Source organism: Myiozetetes cayanensis, unplaced genomic scaffold (genome assembly GCF_022539395.1).
Source record: "Myiozetetes cayanensis isolate MyiCay16 unplaced genomic scaffold, myiCay2020 scf5-8, whole genome shotgun sequence".
Taxonomy (NCBI): domain Eukaryota; kingdom Metazoa; phylum Chordata; class Aves; order Passeriformes; family Tyrannidae; genus Myiozetetes; species Myiozetetes cayanensis.
Window position 1 is genome coordinate 36,473,692 of NW_026087742.1, and position 21,788 is coordinate 36,495,479.

Genomic DNA, 21,788 nt, shown 5'->3' on the forward strand with positions numbered 1-21,788 from the left:
CCAGTCAATATCTCTTATTGCCTTCCTCCCCATTTTCCCCTTCCCATTCAACAAAATACATATTTTTATTATCTTAAATACAGCAATATTATAATTTCTTTCAAAAGCACCATAAAAATCTGTATTTAGAGCATAACACAGATTTTAAGGCACCTCCTTAAATTAAGATGCCTCAATTAAATACAAGATAATGCTGCCTTTCAGAAACTCAGTCAGTATATATCTATCAGAGACCAACTGCCACATGCAACAAACACAACTTGCCACACTGAAAAAAACAGATAATAAACTTTTTATACTCACTCTAACAATATATTGGTAAATGATCACCAGGCTGACAGCCATAGACAGATTGGCAAGCAATGAAAGTAAGGACAGGCTCTTAAGGTCACGAATGAAGACCAGGAGGACCAGGAATGGCAGGAAACACAGCATGTATATTCGTAAATCTATATTCCTCTTCTCAGACGAACTGCTAGTGGCACTAACATTCATGGGAGCAATCTTAGTTTCCAAGAATCCTTCATGGACCTTTATTAAAACAAAACAAAACAAAACAAAAAAACCCACCACATTAAAAAAACACCAAAAAAAACAGAAAAAAACCCAAACCAAGCAAATTAAAAAAAAAAAAATCGTGTTAAACAGTGGTAGTAGTGAGAATGTAGTCACACTGCTGCTTCCCTATCGCGAAATTTGTCCCTCTGCTTCACAGGGTGAATGACAGGAATTTTGAGATTCCTGGACTTGTACTCTAGGTGCAGAGTGGAAGACAAGGAACCTCTAGCGAGCATTTCATCCTTAAGGCAAATGATGAAATTAGGACTTCAAAGCATCATTATCCAACCACAGACTAAAGACAAAATCTACATGCACAGTTTTGATCAGATTTCTTTCAGAAAGGGAGAGTTTGGTAAACTGAAAGCAAGAAGACAGATCTGGGCCTTAATCTTCAGAGTTTGACTCTTTCTAAGGAGAGTAAGGGGGTTAGATGACAAACTGCTCATGCACCCAAGTTCAGTGCCTTATAACCTTATGCCTTCGCCATGCACATGATAGCAGCATACATACAAAATGTTAGAATATGAACATGCCCATCTTTCATTTATTTCAAATTTTTTTTCACTCTTTTTTATTTATGAACATTCAACTTTAAAAATCATGAACCCTGGGAAAGCTAAGAGTCCTGTACTCATCATATTGATATAAATTAACAGTAGCACACAATGTAAAAGTGTATTAGGTTTTTTTGTACATAGTTCACAGGCGTGGTCCCAAGACTGATTAATTTAAGGGCAATTCTTTCAATATGGTTTGTTCTTTAAAATATCAGCTATTGTCTGTGACAGTGAAATAATAAGATCATAGATCCTGCTTCAAAAACCCAAACACACCAAGCTGGTAAACGAAAGGGGCAAGTATTACCATTAAAATGTTAAATTTTTATTTAGCCACAGTATTCCTAAGCAAACACCACAATTATCAGTACTTAATGACATCTTTTTATAGGTCAGAGTAACTCAGGGCTATTAATTTTTTATTTTGAGGAAGAGGGTGAAATGGAGAAATGAGGACAGGCTGGTGATATGGCAGGTAATCAAGGTATTGTGGGCACTATAAGATTATCATGAGGCATAAGGAGTTAGTTGCTAATGGACATACTGAGTGTACATAAACCAAGTCATTCATTCAAACTGGCAAGTTCACCAAAACTCAGACTTTACAAAGTCTAGCAGAAAAAAAATTTGCACAATTCACCTTACTTCCATTATTTCAAACAATCCAAAAACTCAGGAAGACAGAATGAACTTAAGATCATTTTCTCTGTAACAAAAAGCATCATACACTTTTTTCCTCATTATGAAAAAGGGAAAGATAAAAGATACAACTCTCCAACCACATGTTTTCCAGACATCTCATTTTAAATGAAAACAGACACTGGACATTATGGAAACACTGATGGTTTCACCATGCAAGGATCTTAAGTGTCCCTTGCATGATATTTAACATCTGCTAGTTTTCATTAAGATAACATTTTTAGAAAGCTACAAAGAAGTGCTAATTACATTTAGAATTGAATTCATGCAGCAACAATAACTCTACTTTGCCAAGCAATAAGTCAAACACTTAACCAAATTACTTCCCTAATGCCACATAAGTAAAGTTCTCTGTAGAAGCTTACAGCTTTCCCACCATACTTAAAACAGAAATACAAAACAAGCACTTTAAGCCTTTCACTTTAACAAGTCTCCTGTGTTTACTTGCTTGCATGCATTTGCAGATAGTCAGAGCTGCTCTGCACACACGAATATGTAGAAGAGTTTTCTAAGAATCACAGTGTGATTTGAGCACAATTGTAAGCCCAATTGAAAACCTCCTCTACAATAAATTCTTAACCCAGCATGCCTTCAACTTACACAAATACCTGTAGCCTGATAAGCTATTAGAAAAAATTAATAAAATATTTATTCCTTAAAAAAACCAAAACAAACCAAACAAAAAAACACCAGGCAAGATACAGTTCAGGCTCTAAAATACATCTTTAAAATACCACAGTATAAACCAGCTTCTACTCAAATAATTCCAATCACTCAAACATTTCAATTTTTTCTTAAGACAGAGGCACTCTCTTAGTGTACACAAACCCTAATAAAAAGTGCCTGAAGTATGACATTTTTCCGTTTTTTCTATTAGCATCACCAAATTCCAACTAGATGTTCAACTGGAGTTTACTGGCTAATACAAAATAGGGAAAATGGAATGTACAATATAAAATTCTATTCAAGTTTCTACTTGAGTTTCTGCTCTACTGTGATCAGCTACCCTGATGAAGGTGGTAATCACATCTGCATATTGTGCCAGGTAAGTGTGGTCATACACATGATAGTTTTAGCCCAGGCCTTCCTGGTAACCAAGGAAGTGGCCATGTTCTTAGTATTCCATACGATTTTTACGTAAACCAGGATATAAATAAAATGGAGATTAGAGAGTTCTCTCTACTCTCTTCCACTGAGATTCAGGAGCAGCGGGTCCTTGCGTTGGTCTCTCTTATCCAGAGGCTGAGGCCTGCAGGGACCGCTGGTCTGCCACGCGGGAGGTTGGAGAGTGCTGGCCGTGTGTGGCGATCTTGCTTTTCTGAGGGACGTGGTGAGATTTCACTTTGCTAATTCTTTATTTTGCTAGTTCTTGGGTTTGTGTATATCTGTTCGGGTTTTGTCCTATTTTGTCCCTTTTTCCCCTTTCCCTTTCCCTTTGGGGGTGGTTGGATTCCCTTCACTGTATACATAGTATTTTAATTGTATATAACTGTAATATATGTAAAAATGTATATTTTGATATAATTTTATTGGTTTCAGGTTCTTCAATTTTTATAGTTTTTTTCCTTTGCCCTAAGGGAATAAGGGAGGGAGAAGGGGTTGTTACTGTGAGTTTGGGCATTTGGCAGGGAGCCAGGTCCAAACCATCACAATACAAAAAAGCCTTTAAAATTGTCTGCCTTTTACTTTCACAAAAATATTGAGGAAAGCACAGAGAAAGAACATACTGCAGTTGCACACAAACTCTCCGCAACCTTCATCAGATAACTGAATATTGATGCAGAAAGGGCAATAAAACTGCATCCCTGACCCCAGCTTACCATCTCCCCCTTGCACCCTTCAGATATGAGATGTATTCCTGCAACAAATCACAACAACATATTCTGCTTTACAATAGGGCAAACATGGTACTCCTTCTCCCGCACTGTTCCCTAGCACAGCATTCACCGGAGGAAGGAAAAGAAAAATGGATTCTCAAGGATGTCATGAGTTGCAGGAGCCTGCTGCAGATCCTGTTCCTTGCAATACAGTTTAAAGAAAGAAGTCAGGGCATATAAGACATTCTAGCTGGGAGGGGAAAAAAAAAGAAAAATTGTGAAATTCTGAACCTGAGCAGCACAGATTAATATCTTGCATAAACCGAATTTGCAATCACAGCTGTCTTTAGTCCAAGCTATGAAAAGCACGTGCTTCTTGTATGTTTTTAATCCAGTGCAGCAGCTCTAGGGGAATAAATGCCAGTTCCACAAAAGACACAGTCTTCCTCTGCCCCTTCCTCTCTTCTACACTATCTCTCATTTGAGTCACTTTGCCTTGTCAAGTCTCCTACCAACTACACAAAACACCATATTCTCAACAATCTTCTCCATTACCTCATCCAAAACCAGAGGTCTGGAGTCACTGAGTCACAGAATAACTTAGGTCAGACAGAAACTCAGGAAGTCTAGAGTTTAATAGCTTGCTCACAGTTCTGTGAGCTATGGCATCATACCACGTTGTTCCTCTCCCCAGTCTCCAGCTGGGTCTTGAAAACTTCTAAGGATGGATGGAGATTGCACCTCTCTGGACAACTGGTTCCAGTGCTTGACTACATGGAAGTTTCTCTTTCCCTCAGATCAGAAATTCCTGTGCTGTTTTGTGACGGGTTTCTCTTGTCTTGCCATTTGACCTCAGTAAAGATCTTCATTCCATTTTCTAGACAACCTCTTTGCAGTCCTGGGGGGCTGCCTTTAGATCCTCCAAAAACCAGTTCTTCTCCAACCTGAACAAGTCCACTTTCCCCAGTCCTCATAAAACAAGTGCTTCAGGTCCAGTAATTTCAGCAGGCTCCCTTGAACTCACTTCAGTTTGTCAATGACTTCCCAGTACTAGGAATATCCAATACTCGATAGAGTATTTTAGATATGGCCTAATGGATATGAAGTAAAGGATGACAATTACTTCCCTTTATCTACCAGCAATTCTTGTTTTCATACAACCCAGGATGCTGTTTGTTTGCTTTGCTGTCAAGCCACACTTCTGGCTCATGATCATGAACACTACCCTCTGATTCTGACCACGCAACCAGTGCTTTTTCCCCCCAGCCAGTTGACTGTCTGCCCACCCATCCATCCAGACCATAACAACCTTACTTAGGTACAAATTTATTGTCAGAGACAGCATGAAAAACCTAGCTACAAAGGTTTATAAAGTGGCATCTAGTGATTTCTCATCATGTACAAATTCAGACTTTTTTTCTTACAGAAGGCAATCAAGTCGGTCAGTCCCTTGGTAAATCCATGCTGACAGGTTCCAGTCACTTTATTCTCCCTCATGTGTACAGAAACGTATGCCAAGAAGACTCAGTTCCTGATTTTCAAAAGGACTGAAGAGGCTGATTGGCTTGTAATTCTCCAGATTATTCTTTTGGCTTTTAATGAAGATAAACTCAACCTTTGCCTCTCCATGGTTCTCAGGAACCTCCCCAGTCTGTAAGGTCTTTCAAAGACTTCAGGTTTCTCCCAGCACTCTCAGATATGTCCTGGTTTCCCTCTTTTCTTTTTGTCTTCAGAGGACAGCAGTGACACTGTTTTAACCAGATTTTGACAGTATAAAGCAGGGTAATTTCTTACTCTCTTCCCATCTTTGTTCTGTGTGGTTACAGCTGTCAATGTGTAAATGTATTTTGTAACTCAAATGGAACAAACCTTACTTATTTGTGATAGCCTTCACCCTAATGAGATCGGAGCAATCCCTGAGGATTACTCTGCTGTAAGTCTTTGGAAATATATTTAAAAACAAAGAAAAGCAGAGCCCTACCTAAAACAGCCCTGTTTACCAATGTCTATCCTATGGAGGCTTATGGATTGGGATAGAGAAAAGAACACATGAAATGGTTAGTTAAGTTCTGCTTACTCCCCAGTAACTGCTGGAAGTGCACACACATATCCCACACAGAGTATTTTAGAGATCATCCTGCCATTGGATGAAGAGGTTACTGTGAACTGAAACACTGCTAAAAACAGCAGTACTGGCTTGGGGAAGCAGGAGATTCCTGAAATTTACTGTGCACTTGTATATATCAAAATGTGAAGCCCAGGACTTCAAAATCAATATTTCAATTTGTTTGCCAAAAAAAAAAGAAACTATTTAAAGTTTCAACTGCTGACTGCCAAACTGTTTTAATTATGTCCATTATACACAGGTGAATTTTATGAATACACACACACACATATATACTGTGTAACTCATATTATGGACACAGTTATACTAATATAAATGCACAGGAGGACAGTTTATTCCCTTTTATGGACATACATACCTTTAAACTAACTTTGTATCAATAGAGCAGCTTTAACAGAATCAGTCAGAGCAGCACCACTTACAGGTTTAGACAAGGCCACAGGAAATACCCCTCAAAGGTGGATTTTGAGACATGATAGAACAGAGATCTTGCACTTAGCCTCAGAAGAGGCACACCAGATAAGACCCAGCAAGGGGTAATCTTGTGGGAGAGCTAAAAAAACTAGCAAGAGTTACTGACAGGTAGAAGAAAGCTGAGTAGGAAAGTAAATGCAAAACTTATAGAAAGTAAAGATCACTATCTCCCTCTCAGAGTGGAGCAATAGGCTGTGGGAGAGTTGACAGTAGAGAGCTGCAAAAAAACCCTCTCATGAAGATGGGATTTGTTCAGGTGTGGGCTAACATCACCAGTGTTTTCCTAGATTTTGCTTTTAAAAATTAGTAAGATAACACTTAAAAGTGTTCCAAAAGCAACAAAATACAAAGCAGCAGGAGGAATTTTTTGGTTTTAAACTTTCTCATATGCTGTTTAGCTCAGTGCAAATTTACTGCTGATTGTGTTAAGATGGACTATGACTCACTTTCTACCTAACCTCATCTCCTAAATATTAGAATTAATATAACCTCAGATTCCTGTTCTGGACAACAATCACTTTCAATCTCCCACTGCTCTTCGCTAGTGCATCACTGCGTACGGCAGTCATGCTGAGCCATGAACAGCAGACACTGCCTCTGTCTCTGTTCTAAACAAAGCAACATGATCTGAAGTGTCAAACATTTCTCCAAACTACATGAGGAAATACCATTATGGTTTTAGAAAGGAAGTACAAAGCCACTGAAGTCACTTGAACAACTGAAGTAACTCAGGCATTAAATTACATGCTGGTGTGATGTCCGAAACAGTTCTCTTCACCCGATATCTCATTTACATAGCCCAATCACAGCATGCACCGAGTCCAGCTGTACCCAGGAAGATCAAACACTTGTGCAAATCTGGTTATCAGGTTCCTTTTCTGCTCAGAAAACAACTAATGCATAGCTAGTGTTTGCAAAAAATTCAGTTCAGTCCATGAACACACTTCTTACAAGAACTATTTCAGAAGCAAGAAATAATTCCATTACCTTAGTCTCTTCAACCGAGACCACTGTTTCCTGACCTGTATCCCAAAACCTGCTCTTTCTGTCATACAAATTATAATGCAGAGGTATTGGTCAAGGGGTGCCATTTGTAACATTTTTACCGTGTTCTTCCTTTATCTCAGTTCTCGCCTTCTTGTCCCCCCAACCCCTTCTGTCCGTTCACTTTTCCCACCCTCCCACTACCCCAAATCGTTACAGATTAATTGCTGTAGCAATTTGTGTCCTTTGGTGCCCTCTACGGGACAGATTTCTGCAACTGAAAGTTACCAGGAAGAAACCCGACTTCTCTAAATTAAGTACATTTGGAAGTGGAACTTCTGAATTGCTAATGACTTTAATCCATTCATAGTGTCCATGTTATGGATCTCTGCAGCTACTGTTTTGGCTGCACCTGCTGTTCTGTAGGAGCTTTCAACTCTTCCTCAATAAAACAGCAACAAGTTTCCTGAAAAAGGTTTCAGGGTTTTTTTTCCAAATCTACAAAACCCAAGGTCAGCAAGTGTTCAGTCTCATCTTCTGCTTAAGGTCACAACACATATGTGACAACTGTTTAATGAGATACATATTTTGATAGGAAAGGCTTAATTTGAACTTACATTGCAAAATATGCAATAAAAATCTGACTTCCGAAGGCCAGGAAAAGGACATCAGAGAGGATTTTTAGGTATTGAGATATATTCTGACAGTAGAACTGTAGTTTAAAAGGCTGGATTTTTTTTTCCTCGAAAGACACAAATTACAGAGTATCCAGCTTCCAAATAGACAAATTCACCTCATATCGACAGGATCTTCATCCATAGAACTTGGAACACTTTTTAAACAAAATAAGAATACTTATCTCCAAGGGAATGAGCAAAAGCCATACTATCTTCTGTGTACTAACTGTTCATTTCAGGTAGCTGTACAGAGTAATAAGATTCACCCTCAGCTTCCTTTTCTCCAGACTAAACACCTCCATCTCCCTCAGTTGCACATCATCAGCCTTGCGCTCCAGACCCTTCACCAGCTACATCGCCCTTCTCTGGACAAGCTCCAGCCCCTCAATGTCTTTCCTGAAGTGAGAGGCCCAGTACTCAAGATGCGTTGTCACCAGCGCTTGTACAGACACAGGCCCAGATTCATCCTCATTAGCATTATGTCAAGTGAACTAACCACAGTCTCAAGAGCAGGAAACACAGCAGAGTATATTGGTAGAGTCCTGGCATCTTAAAATGCCTGTGGAGGAAAGAGCACCACAAGCTCAATGTGCCTGTGTTTGAGCATCCAACCTATAGTCTGATCTTCCTTCCTTCCATGGGCCAGCTGCTCAAAAACGCAAACTTCTGCCTGCAACTGCTGATGTGCAAAGGGGAATGACCAACACACACAAGGGACCCTGCCAACAGAAGAATCTTCACCTACGAGAAAGAGCTTAGAAGGACTGGAAAACAAGAGACAAAACACGTGAATGAAAGCAGGAGCAGCTGTCAAGAAAGTGATAGGCATGGTTTTGTTTCCTTTTGTCAGTGATAGATAGCTGAGGGGAAGAAAAGCGATAGCTGGGTTTTATTGAAAGGTTTGGGGTTGCTGGGGAAGTGTATACGTTATTTGTAGTTGTGCTGACTCGTTTTCAATTTTTAGTTGATTTAACCAACTTCAGGGATAAAACCTGAAAAAAACTATGTGACCAACTGCAAAGCATTCACAGAAAAGCAAGAACAGTTACTAAATTCTAATATTCTCCCCCCTGTTAGATATTTAGAGGGGAGACAGGATAATAATATGCAGAAATATAAACAGTATCCACAAATCAAAAAGAATAAATTACTTTGAGCTAGAACATGAAATAAAGGACTTGCAACATTGATAAGAAATTTTAAGCTTCTACAAAGAAGCAGCTGTCTAACAGATAAGAAAGCATTGGAACTGACTACTGAGGAGGCAGCGGAAATTTCAATGTCAGGCATTTTTAGGAACAAAAATCAGGATCGGTTTAGAGACAGTGAATTCTGTGAAGGGAAGTGACTAAACAAGAACAAAAGAAATATTCCAGTGACATGAAAAGGGTAAATAATGCCCAGGAAATTGGGGGGAGAACACTGTCAGCAGAAGGCCTCGGGAAAAAAAAATTCAGGGACAACCGGCTCCTATCCCAGTTTTATCCTTATTTTCTATCATGTCCGCAATTAAGTTTAAAATTCAACAAACAAGTCAGAAGGCAATAAACACTTTCACAAGATCTGAATTCTGTTCACTTTGCACATTGCTCCTATTTACCTAAAGCTTTACAGGGACAGGAAATAAAAGCAAGGAAAAATTATCTAAACCCATAACTGCTTCCATATGGCAACATTACTCACTTGTTTCACATTTTCTGCCAAGAACACAACATAAACGCCACAAAATCCCAGCTGTGTTATCACTAAGAAAAAGTCCACAATACACCTGAGGAAGAAAAAACAAACATACGTTATACTTAAGATCCAAAAAATTAACCCATTGCTACCTAATATGCAATTATTGCTCCTTTTTACATTAATCAAAATGCTACACTCAGATGCCACAATAATATCACAAGTACTGCAATACATGCTCCTTTTATGGCAAAACAGGGTGGGTTTTGTATGCGTGTGGTTTTTAAGGTAGCATTAGGTAGGCATCACAGTTTCTCAAAAAAAAAAAAAAAAAAAAGAAAAACATATTTTAAAGTGGCATAAAATTAAATTCAAAGGCTTAAAAATGTGGTACAAATGTTAACAACAGACATATATATTTGATTCACCCTTTAGCCCCCAACTAAGCAGTTTTCCACCAGGTCCAGAGATGAAATGTCTCATAAGCAATCTAAGACATAAAAGTTACATCAACTCAGGATAACACTTTCACATCTTACCAGGCTGGTCTATGTCATTGTATCCAAATACACATTCAGACACTGTAATATTACTGAAAAAATACTGAACTAGAGTTCAGATTGTTTCTGAAAAAAAAGTAATACATGGTGGCCTGAAGACATTCTGTAATGAAGTTCTGCTAGAGTCAAGCATACAGCAGAGATCTGCCCAAGAAAACAAATTTGCTGCAGTGTCTTTGGAGATCCAATTGCCATTTGTGGCTTGTAAGTCTTAGGTGCAATAGAGAAATGTCATTATATATCAGCACAAACCAATTTTCCCTCTAATTGAGCTCTATGCCATTCTTATGAAGTCATCACAAAATATCTTAAAAGAACTAGCTCACCGTTTTCTTATTTGAAACAAAGTAATAGCCAAAACCCCTGATGCAAGATGCTGCATCCTTGAAAATAACAGGAACAAAAACAATTCTTCCACAAGTGAGGTAGAAACCACTTTAAATTAATGCTGAGCAACATGTCTGTTCCACTATTCACAGTTTCACTACTGTGCAGTCATACCACAAACTCCACAAATAGCTCTACAGCAACAAATGGCAAAGAAAAATATAACGGTCTTTTTTAAAAGAGGGATACAGTACTTGAGAGACAATAAGCTATTAATATCTTCATGTCATTATTGCAAAAATAGCACATATTTTATCAATTATTTGTATGTTATATTTAAACAGGAAGCAAAGCAATTCTTTGCTTCCTTTCTGAATAAATGCATTAAAGTAATTAACATTTACAGTGTCAACCTGCAAAAAGCATAAACTCTGATCAGAGAATGCTGGTAAAAGAGAATGAAAACTTAAACTACTTCACTATTTTAGACAAAACAGAATGCATTTCTGGTTATAACACATCTGTTCCTATATTACTAAACAGAATTCTTCTTCTTCACAGCTCTTGTAGACCTGAAAATTGAAATGCCTAACAGAGACAGACATCCTCCCATGTCACCACTACTAGCTGGCAGCAGGAAATAACAAATGGCACTGCATGAAAGCATTCTTAAGGAAGGCAACATCTTAGTAAAAGGAAATTCTCCTATCATTCCAAGTGTAACCATTAATTTTTAATAATGAATTTATTCAATTAAATTCTAATTCAAACCTACCTGCCCCAAGAAGCTCGTTTCTGAAGAGCAGCAAGGGGCCCCAGTTCCATGGCATAACTCACTGTATCACTATACCCCAGTGAGGACTTTTTCATCCTGAAATCAAAAAATGAAGAAAGAGTGGAGATACTAAAAACTATGCCCTACCCTGAAAATGCTGTTGGTTTCCCATAACAAGTTATCACCTGTGGCAACATTCTGCTGCTGCTGAATTTCAGAGGTATGGCTCAGGCTTCTTTACCCCAGGAAGGGCTATTATTTAGCACTCAACAAGCACGTTAAACACAATGTTGCTTCCTCAAGTTCAACAGTACTAAATAAGTTCCTTACAGAATAAGGTTTTTTTATAAATTAATCCAAAATCAGATACTTATAATATGAGCTTAAGAAATTGATCTCAAATCTAAAAGTCACAAAGAACATGAACAGGTTTCAAAAACTCTTCCTGCACAAGCAGTCACAACTGATTCAGTGATCTTATTTCAGTGATCATCTTCAAAGATCATTCAGAACTACGGTGGAAGAAGTGAAGAATTCAGGAATGACAGGGTCCATTCACAGTACAGTGTCACATTAATCAGGTAAGAGATTTTCCAGCTAGGGGAGCATGAATAGTTTTGCAATTCTATTCAATTTAAAACTTTTACTGCACTTTTTAAACATGAGACCCTCTCACTGCTTCCCTTTAACACCTCACAGTAAGATAAAAATGTTTAATAAAAGTCACTATTAATCAAAATACTCTGTCAGTCTGAATAGCTCTATCAATCTGAATAACTGCTTCCCCCCAGTATTGCACACCTCACTAGGAGGAGTATTTATTGTTTATCTGCTCACTAGCTCATTTTAACACATTCATTCAGCACTACAAATTCAAAGAACCAAGTTGTCACAATTCAAAGAGACAGAACTCACATATAATCATGGAAGACATTAACAGCATTTCTTAGTTTATCTTTTATTCCTATAAAGTACTTATAAAGTGGCTATTTATAAATTATACACTTTTCAAAGCTATGAAGATTCAGAAGCTATGAAGAAAGCTATGAATATAAAGAAGGATTAATGGACTGAAAATAAGCAATTAAAACTGCAATGAGAAAGATCCTATTATTTGCTAGCAGAGAATAGAGTACTGGGAAACACGTTAAACCAATTTCATTTCGTGTATGAACAGAGAAAATTATTTTTTTTCAATGAGTTGCACAAAGCATACCTATCATTTATAGGTACACACTACGAATTTGAGTGTTGTTTCCACCAAGTAGAAGATTCTAAACTGACAGAAGGAACTGCTACAGCATCAGGACATTCTGTAGGCCAAAAATCACAAACAGAAAAGAGGAATTAAGAAAAAAAATACTGAAACTCAGTAACTGAACAAGTAGTTCCACATTTACCTCTGACATAGACAGTGGCTGCAATGTACCAAGATGTGCATACAGTGAACCGATATAACTCCTATGAACACAAGGCTGATTGGTCCAACCTGGTATGGAAAAAAAAAAAAAGAAGGGAGGACACAGGAAATATACAGAATTTCTCATGAAAATATTTTTGGGAAAAATCTCTACATGAAAAAAATTCACACTGTAGCAAAAAAATTAATTTTGTGCAACTGCATTTTTTCCCTCTCTCAGAGTGGGGAGTTGCTGCTGCTATTTCATGGCATCCCTTACTTTAAGTTCACTGCTTGAGAGATGGCTATAAGTACCAAATGGGCACGAACAACTGCACTCCTCTAACCGTTTCATTTGCCAAAAAGACACTGGTCAAGAGAGAAGAGTGCATATAGTGTCCAATTCAAAACAGTGGTTTGATCTGCTTTAAAGTGGCAATGACAGCAAAAGTTACAAACTATAGATAATTATCAAATTAAATAATTTGTCTCAGAGTGGAAGTTTGAGCAGAAATTTTCACAGAAGGAATCTGCTTTTCACATGTAACTTTCACTCTTAAACTGAATATCCTGTACTATAGAATTATAGGATTATTTAGGTGTAAGGTGAAATTTCACTTGATTAAATTTACCCTACCCTAGGAAATGCATTGTTTATTACCTAGTATAAACAACTTGTGCTATAGCCTCTTTCTGCAGAAACACTAGATTGATTTAACAAGCTGATGATGCATCCTAGGACATACAATCTGCCTCTAGAGAAGTGTGTACAAAGACAACCACATAGTAACAATTCCCAAGAGACACCATAGGAGTCTGAGTAAATCAAAATATTTATTTTTTCTGACTAAGTTTGTGTTTCGACTAGAAAAAAACTTCAGGATGAAGTAGTAACTTTTTTTAAAAAATAAAAATCTTAATCTTCAGTACTAATTTCACCAGACTAAAGAGAAAAATCAACACAACTCTATTAAGACTGCAGTAACAAATAAAAACTATAGGGATTTTAGTTTTTCAGGACCTATATCTGTAAATCATTCTAGATATTTCTCCTAGTCTGTGAAAAAAGAACTGAATTCTTACCACAATGCCAGCATTTTTTATTGCAAGTGGAAGACCAAGAAGCCCAGTTCCAATGTTTCCCTTGAGGAGGTGAGTAAGTGTTTGTATAAACCTGAGGATAAAACATCACATTAGAAGTATACTGAGATGGGGCAGGGAGCAAAAGTAAAACCACATCCTCTGTCATTTAATAATAAAGTGATAAATTTTGAGCTTCAAATCCCAATCTGTGGTGGTCTAGCTATTTTAAAGTATGTGCAGCACATTCAAAAAATGTTCTTATTCATCTTTATATGTGAGCACCCTCAAATAGAACATACAAGTCTGATCTTCAGTTCTTTACTCCAGCTTGTGAAATGTTTTCTGTGCAATTCTATTATTCTTTTGCCTCAGAGTCAAAGTTACCAAGTTTTATCGCTATTTAATCGCTATTTTAGAATCAATAACATTCAAAACAACTACCAGCTGCAAATCACGAGTTTGACAGCCAAAGCTTTATAGAAATTAAACAAGAAAATCAAAAACCAAACCTTTGCAAGCTTTTCTAATTAAATTTTTACAAACAGATTATCTCCAGAGGCTTCTCAAAATCTTCTTCAAACAGTACGTGGATTTTGAGTAACCCAATCACTTTACAAATAGACACCTTGGAATATTTTATGGCTAGTACATTCCTAGCTTCCAGAGAACCTACTCACAATAGGCTGCTTTTTGGCAGAACTATGGAAAGTCCTGATGTATAACCACAAAACCACAAAACTGTTCTGCAGGTACAAGAAAACCCCTACACAGTTCAGTAAACTGTTCATAAGAAATGAGACAGAGGCAACAAATTTAAACAAGTTGATACTTAAGAATAACACATACGTAATGCCTTCTTCATTACCAAGCTGGTAATGTGTCTTAACTGGCAGGAAATTATTTTCATGCTCTTCTTCTGAGACGCCATCTGAGTCGTCTTCATCAATTAAAGGTTTCATTACTTCCATGCCTGTACAACAGAGTTAATACTACATTAGCATTAGAAACAAACCTAAGAGTTCGGATGTAAAACGTGACTCAAACTTTCCATGCCATGAGGTTTACATGTGTTCCTTACCATAAAGCTGATTTAAGCAGATACATACAGCAAGTCTGCATGGAATATTCTCTCTCTTTAAAGTGGTACACCATCTCATTATTATCATTATTATGGCCAAACATCACAGTTTTTCATTAAGAAAACCAATTTTTTCATGAAAATGTCAACAGTTTAGATCTTTTTGCAAGCTAATACAACAAAAAGCAAAACAGAAAAGTCACCTGTTGTTACAAAAGACTGAGATTTATCTTACCCACTGTTAGCTACTGCAAAACTAGGCATTTAGTCTACGCTTACCAGTGGTGAGCAATGGCACACCCCAGAGTCATCCCATCCTAAAATGGATAGGTAAGACAAGTACTGCAGAAGATGTTTCTGTTCAATGGAGAAAGAACCAAAATAAAGGAATCAGGCTCCATGCTTTGAAAGCTGCAATTTCACGAACCTTTTAAACTCACATAAATTTCCAGCTAAGTAACGCCACCAAGCAACAGCAAGCAGTCAGCAGTGAACAAAATTGCCTTTCAGGCAAAACTAACAGCTTATGCCAGTTTAATGTTGAGTAAATTATAACCATTTTTAAATTACTACAGTTAAGTAAAGCAAATCCTGCCAAGAACAAAAACATCATTTACCCTATGCTTGCCTACCACAGCATCCATTCATAAACTATGTTAAATAAGTCTCAACTTTCATAACTTCCACCAAAAAAAAGAGAAATCCCTGTAATATAAACATTACTGAATATTTCTCCAAAAAGCATTGTTAGCCATTCAACAAATCATTAAGGTTTTTATGAAATCTTAAAGATGTCTAACCCACCAGCAGGGCACTGAAGCCAATGCTAAGCAAGAAGAACTTCTAAAGAAGAACTGCAGAACAAGCATAAAAATCCTACAAAGCAGAAGGCAGCTTACCCAAGTCGTTAAAATTAAAAGCAGAACTCAAACTCTCCTGAAAACACCAAAGGGTCATCTGAATTTCAAGTCAGTAAAGCTGAAAGCCAGTAATGAAAGCACTTGACAGAGGCAAAGATTATCAGTCAAGAGAAAAAAATCAAAGGTCAGAGACTCAGCCAGTAAGTACACTGTAGAGCAAATTTATACTCAGTGATATTCTAATTACAGAAGTCAAGACAGACTTAAACATGTTTCACTACATGGCATATAGTCTATGAATTGATCAAAAAAAGGGTCAGCAAAGTTCTTTCCCTCTGTTCCCACAGCATTGTGCTCACTAGTTCTTGAGGATGCCACGATCATCCTCTCTCAGCTCTAAGTCCCTACTGGGCTCATTTGATGTTCACAAAGACCTGCACACTCTAGTTCTGAAATAAGAGGTTTTCCCCTAAGGGGTCAAAGGGAGCTGGAAGTTTCACACAGCGGGCAATTGATTAGGCTCATTTTCATTCTTTAAAATATTGATTCTAAACTTAGAATCTGAAGTCTTTTCATTAGGAACAAGCCAAACTACAAGCGTGCAAAGTCTGTGATCACATGAGATTCAATTACATATAAAAGAAATAATAATAAAAATAGTTTCCAGTTTTGTTTCCATCACATTTTGTAGGATGCTCTTTGTAATGCTAAACGATGACAGCATGCTGTCATTGGAACTAAGGTTCCTATTTAAGAATGGATTTAAAAGCATTCCCCTCATCTTTTAAATAGTAAGAATTTTTCTAAGACAAGCTTTTTTTCTTCTGCAAAGTCATCTGCCCATGCTTAAAGCTGTCTAGTCATCTGAGGGTTATTGTCATCACTATCCCAGCTCTGATAATCACCTAACTTACTCTCAACTATTCGCCCATGTTCTCAGAAATTGTTTAAACTGGACCTCAGAATATCCATTTCCAATTTGTACACTAAGGCTGGCAATTTGCTGATCCTGTTCTAATGTAATAACACATTCGAGAATAAATTCTATTAGAAGTTTTAAAACACAGGAAACAGCAATCAGCACCAACTCACATTGTGATAACTATACTTATTACAGGTTCCTCTGAAATACTGCATTATGTAAATAATGCTAACAATGCTATCTAGTAGCCATTCTAGCCATAGAAATGCTTTTGAATTGCCTCTTCTCCTTGTCATTCCTCCTTCATCCCATGACTCGTGTATAGTTTTGGCCTAAAATATGTGAATCCATTAAGAGTAAAGGTCCTTGGACATAATATGAGGTTTGGGTCATGTGACTTTCTAAGCTTGGATTTTCATTTGATGAGATCTCCACTGCTGGAAGGAATACTGCGGCTGTGTCCCAGTGCACAGTCCATACTCACAGTAACATACAGGTTTGTGTTACATCCAAATGTAATGGATCCAAATTTGTAGTCCAGAGCATACCAAGTAAGAAAGCTTGAGCTCACAAAGTCAAAGAACAGGTGCGTTGCGTACTTGAACCTAGCCTGAAATGAATTATTCTGGAAAGTCCACAGTCCCAAAAAATTGGTACAGAATACCCACATTTACTTTGATTCCTTTCTACAAAGGTCCAGTACGTGCAGTTTAAATCAGATCTCAAACTCCAGCTACAGCATATACATGTCATACTTGCATCAAAGATGAAGTTGTCTGGCTGCTCTCACAAAGCACCTAGTGCAGAGCATACCTCAGCCAACCTTAGGTCCATGCTCCTCCAAGTTGTCCTGGTGGCATCCAAACACACTATGAATGATCCAATCCAGTGCTCAGCCACTGAAAATTCTGCGTTATCATTACTCAGTTCAGCTAAGAATGAGGAAATTCACTTGTACACACCCTTTTGTTTTTACTTAGCTGAAGTACCAGCCAATTTTCAGCGCTGTCTTTCAATCAGCTAATATGAACTTCTTTTCTCCTTGTTCCACCACAAAAATCTTTTCAGATCAAATGCTGTCTTCTGATTGTCTTTAACAGTTGTTTAAATATCTCTTATTGTTTCTGCTTTCTTCTTTGAACATCCATGCAAGCAGGGTGCCAAAAAGCTCTGCTACTATCAAGCAAGGCAACACAGAGTGAATTTCAACTTCTCCCAGAGTTACCTCTGCAATGTTTAAATTGATTCCTTAAACCACAGGAGAGAGAAATTTACTTACTCATCAGAGCTACACCTCACACTATAATCCTGCATAAATGTCAACACTGTATCCTCAAAGACCTCTGACGCATTTCAGTCACTTATCAGCCACCAGTTACACAGTGAGATTAAATCTATGGTGTTTAAATTGTTATGACCAGTATTTCCAGATTTGAATCTTCAAGTGTACTTTTCTATTCCCTAGAATTTGCCAGCAGAACTTTACTTAATTTTTCTATGCTGCTCAAGCAATTAACACTTTCAAATTTAACTGATGCAGAACCACAAGTGATAAAACTGATCATCATTTTCATTTTATAGAAGAAACAGCGACAAAAGGATGAAAGTTTGCCAGGGCTGCATTAGAAGTTAAAACAAAGTCAAGTACAATCTTCTTTGGTTCCTCTGGAGAAGATCATGCCCCAGCCAAAGTCATATCTAAAACCCCTTTTACAAATCCAATTTAACCATGTGATCTGGTTTTTGTTACCTTAGTTGTTCTTCCCTTCAGGTTTTTGAAGTCAGTGTCAGCAAACAATAAACTGGATTTGATACACAAGCATAAAAAGATTCGGGGGATAGAACATAGCCCACCATTGTTTACATCAGCTGGTTTTACTTATTTATGGGAGAAGGAACACACAGACCTTGCTGGAGCAACACTTCACATGTATACTAAGTGCTCAGCAAAAAGCAGTATGCAAAGGACGTCTCATAGAAGACTTCCCTGCTCGGTCAGCTTCTACACAAGAACATGCCCACAGGGCCAGAAACACTGCACAAGATTCACAGTCATGTGAAATCTGTTTATTAAATAGAGGGTGACCCAGGGCCTCCATAATTGGGATAAAGATTCAAGTTAACAAGCAGCTGGTTTGACTGTTGAATAAAAGAGAAAATCAGAACCATGTCGTCTTTGCACTAGCCTAAAATGTGGGTTTATGCTAATATTTTCCCACAGGCTATAGAAAGCCATACTCATGATCCAGAGGGCATACTCAGAGCTTGTGTCACCAACAAAGGCCAGCTGCTCTTATGGGACACGGTTAGCGACTGAGTCTGTGAATAGCAAACACAGTCAAGGAGACTTCAGTGTAACACAGAAAACACGCTTATATCCTGCAGCAACCTCGTCTGTGACAACCAGAGAGGCTTGGTGTTCCCAGCAACTCCTGCAGTTCACAAATGATCCATTTATTGTCTCAATGCTGTGGAGAAGCTTTTTAATTCAGCATTCAGAACTTGGGCTCTCAAGATAAATTTAGTTACAAAAAAAACATTGCCCACAGTTATTTTCAGAGTAACATTCAGTTACTCCTTCAACCACAGAAAGGAGTACCTGTTTCTCCAGTACCCAAGCTTTAGCCTACAAATAACCTTCCCAGCATTTCTCCAGAAGATATATAACTGTATAGTCCAGCATTATCCATGAAGGACACATGATCTCCCACGTTACTCAGTCACATGCTTCCACAACCTCCAAAGATATTATGAAGCAACACAAAGTGACTGTGGATGGTGGTGCCAGGGCTACACGGGTACAGAGGCATAAACATGTGTAAATTTCTCTACTTAAAGGAGGAAATAACATATAACCCCAATACACCATACACAAGCCAGCTCCCTTTTTATCTTCCACTACAGCAACTCTTATTGAATATAAGAGACATAAAAACAATCACAAACCCCTCAAACTAAAACATATTTTCTAGTTTGAAAATTAAAAAGAAAAACTCATCTAGTTTAAAAATTCCTGTTAAATACTAATATTTTACAGAATAGTAAAAGTTAGCATTAGCTTTTGTTGTGTTTGCTTGTCAAGAACTTTATGCTTCATGCTGTTATTTAAATCCCTCTTTATTTTTCTTTGGAAAATATATCTTGTGTCATTTATTTCTCTCCATTACATACTGTAACTTAATAAAGTAGATTTATTCAGTTTCATGGTAGAGTTTATTAATCATGAGAATCATTATTTCTAAGCAAATGTTGAAAGTCAGTAATGCCCTTCAATAAGCAGGAAGAACTGTTTGCTTTTGCATCATAACTGTCAAATCCAGGAGGCTCATAAAATGGGACACCTGATTTAATAAACCAAGTGTACACAAGCACAGGTCTCTATAGTTATTACACACTTTAATCCCAACCCACAATGGATCATTTTTTTGGAAAGACGCTAGTTTTAAATAATCCACTATCCTGTCTAGACCAAGCCACACATTTCTACGATTAACACACACTCAAGTGAAGATACACTGGGAAAACTTTTTCTTTATTAAGTATTCAATAGGATGAAACCATATAAAAATCTTCAGAATTCTTAGCAGGTGTCAATATGCATTTTTAAACAGTTAATCCCATAAAAAAATTCTGCTTCTAAGGGTTCTGACAGAGAAACTGTCAGACCTGTAACCTTGCGAAAAAAAAAAAAAACTTAAATATCTTTCAGCCACCTTTCCTCGGGAGGTGGCAGTCCCTCAACGCAAGATGGATCAGCCTTGGGGACAATGAAATTTGACAATAAAATTCCAATTCCCACCATTACCAGTGGACAGAGCGAATTCCTCGGATTACAGTGGAACTGTAATCTTCAGATTTTCAGCAGAGGGCAACCAGGATGATTAGGGGAGTGGAACATCTCTCTAAGGAGGAAAGGCTGATGGAGCTGAGCCTGTTCAGCCTTGAGAAGAGACAACTGAGAAGGGACCTCCTTAATGTGTATAAATATCTTAAGGTGTGAAGTGAGGTGCCAAGATTAAGCCAGGCTCTTCTTGGTGGTGCCGAGCAACAGGGGAAGAGGCTACAGGCAGAAACTGATGCACACGAAGTTCCACCTGAACATGAGGAAGAACTTCTTCACCGTGCGGGTGTCCAAGCACTGGAGAAGACTGCCCAGAGAGCTTGCGGAGTCTCCTTACTGAAGATATTCCAGAACCACCTGGACACAATCCTGTTTCATGTGCTCTCGCATGACCCTGCCTGAGCAGGCAGGCTGGACCACAAGACCTACTGTGGTCCTTTCCAACCTCACCTATTCTGCAATGCTGTGGACACAGCTTTGAGATGAGATTTTCAGCCAGCCCAGCCCAGCCCAGCCCAGCCCCAGCAACACTTTATAGCTACACCTGCTACGTCCATCTCGGACATCTGCGGACAGAAAAACTAAGAGATGAACATCGATACACCCTCCCACACCCATATTTAAAGCAACCCCGCAGATGGAAGAGAACGTATTTTCATGTACTTCTACGGAGGCCGTGACTTCCCAAAGAAACCGAGTGCCAGCCAGGTGCGACTGACGCCCGCCGGGAGCGATCCCTGCCGAGCCCCAGCTCCGCCGCCCTCAGCCCTCCCGGCCCCAGGCTCCGCCGCTCCGGCTCCGTGAGCTCAGCCGTCACCACCGCCCCGCCGGCCCCGCGGCAGCGCAGCGCGCACCCCTCCCCCAGGTGGGATGGTTCATCCCGCCCGCCTCGGTGCGCCGAGTGCCGCAGCGCATCCCCCGTGGGCCGAACCATCCCGCCTGCAGCGGAGAGGGGTGGGAGCCGGCCGGCCACCCTCGGCGCTCACGCCCCCTCCCTCCCGCCCCGCAGCCAGCCCCATCCCGCCGTCCCTCGGCCGCTCCCGCCGCCGCCGCCGGGCCGCACGGCTCGGCTCGCCTCACCCAGCTCGTCCCTGCCCGCGCCGGCCATCGCCCCGCCGGGCTACGGTCGCCCTTCCGCCGATGTGGAGCCGGCCGGCGCGACGCATGCGCCCCGCGGAACCGAATCACGGAGGGCTGCGGGCAGGCGGGGCCTGCCGGGGGTGGCGGGGCCGGGGCCGGGAGGGGCCGGTGCTGTGCCCGGTGCCCGTGCCCGGTGCGGGTTGTGTCCGCTCTAGGTGCCCTGGCCCGGCACTGGCCCCGCGGCTCGGTGTCCGCTTCAGTGCGTGCCCACAGAAATACACACCATCTTCTC

At 39.3% G+C, this 21,788-nt stretch overlaps 1 protein-coding gene across 2 annotated transcripts in view; it reads right to left on the reverse strand.

The window, feature by feature from the left end:
• SLC36A4 (solute carrier family 36 member 4) overlaps nt 1-21,571 on the reverse strand; it is an 86,551-nt gene extending 64,980 nt beyond the window's left edge. Inside the window, exons 1-7 of one of the 2 annotated variants that reach the window (XM_050334084.1) lie at nt 21,497-21,571; nt 14,562-14,685; nt 13,716-13,806; nt 12,634-12,722; nt 11,234-11,329; nt 9,578-9,662; nt 304-531 (exon numbers count right to left, since the gene is read on the reverse strand). In XM_050334084.1, coding sequence (XP_050190041.1) covers nt 304-531; nt 9,578-9,662; nt 11,234-11,329; nt 12,634-12,722; nt 13,716-13,806; nt 14,562-14,685; nt 21,497-21,524 — 741 coding nt within the window. In that variant the 5' untranslated portion in view covers nt 21,525-21,571. Of the gene's footprint in view, nt 1-303; nt 532-9,577; nt 9,663-11,233; nt 11,330-12,449; nt 12,547-12,633; nt 12,723-13,715; nt 13,807-14,561; nt 14,686-21,496 lie in introns of those variants that run through there. The other variant, XM_050334085.1, reaches the window with a different exon arrangement.
• Nucleotides 21,572-21,788: the final 217 nt, after the last annotated feature.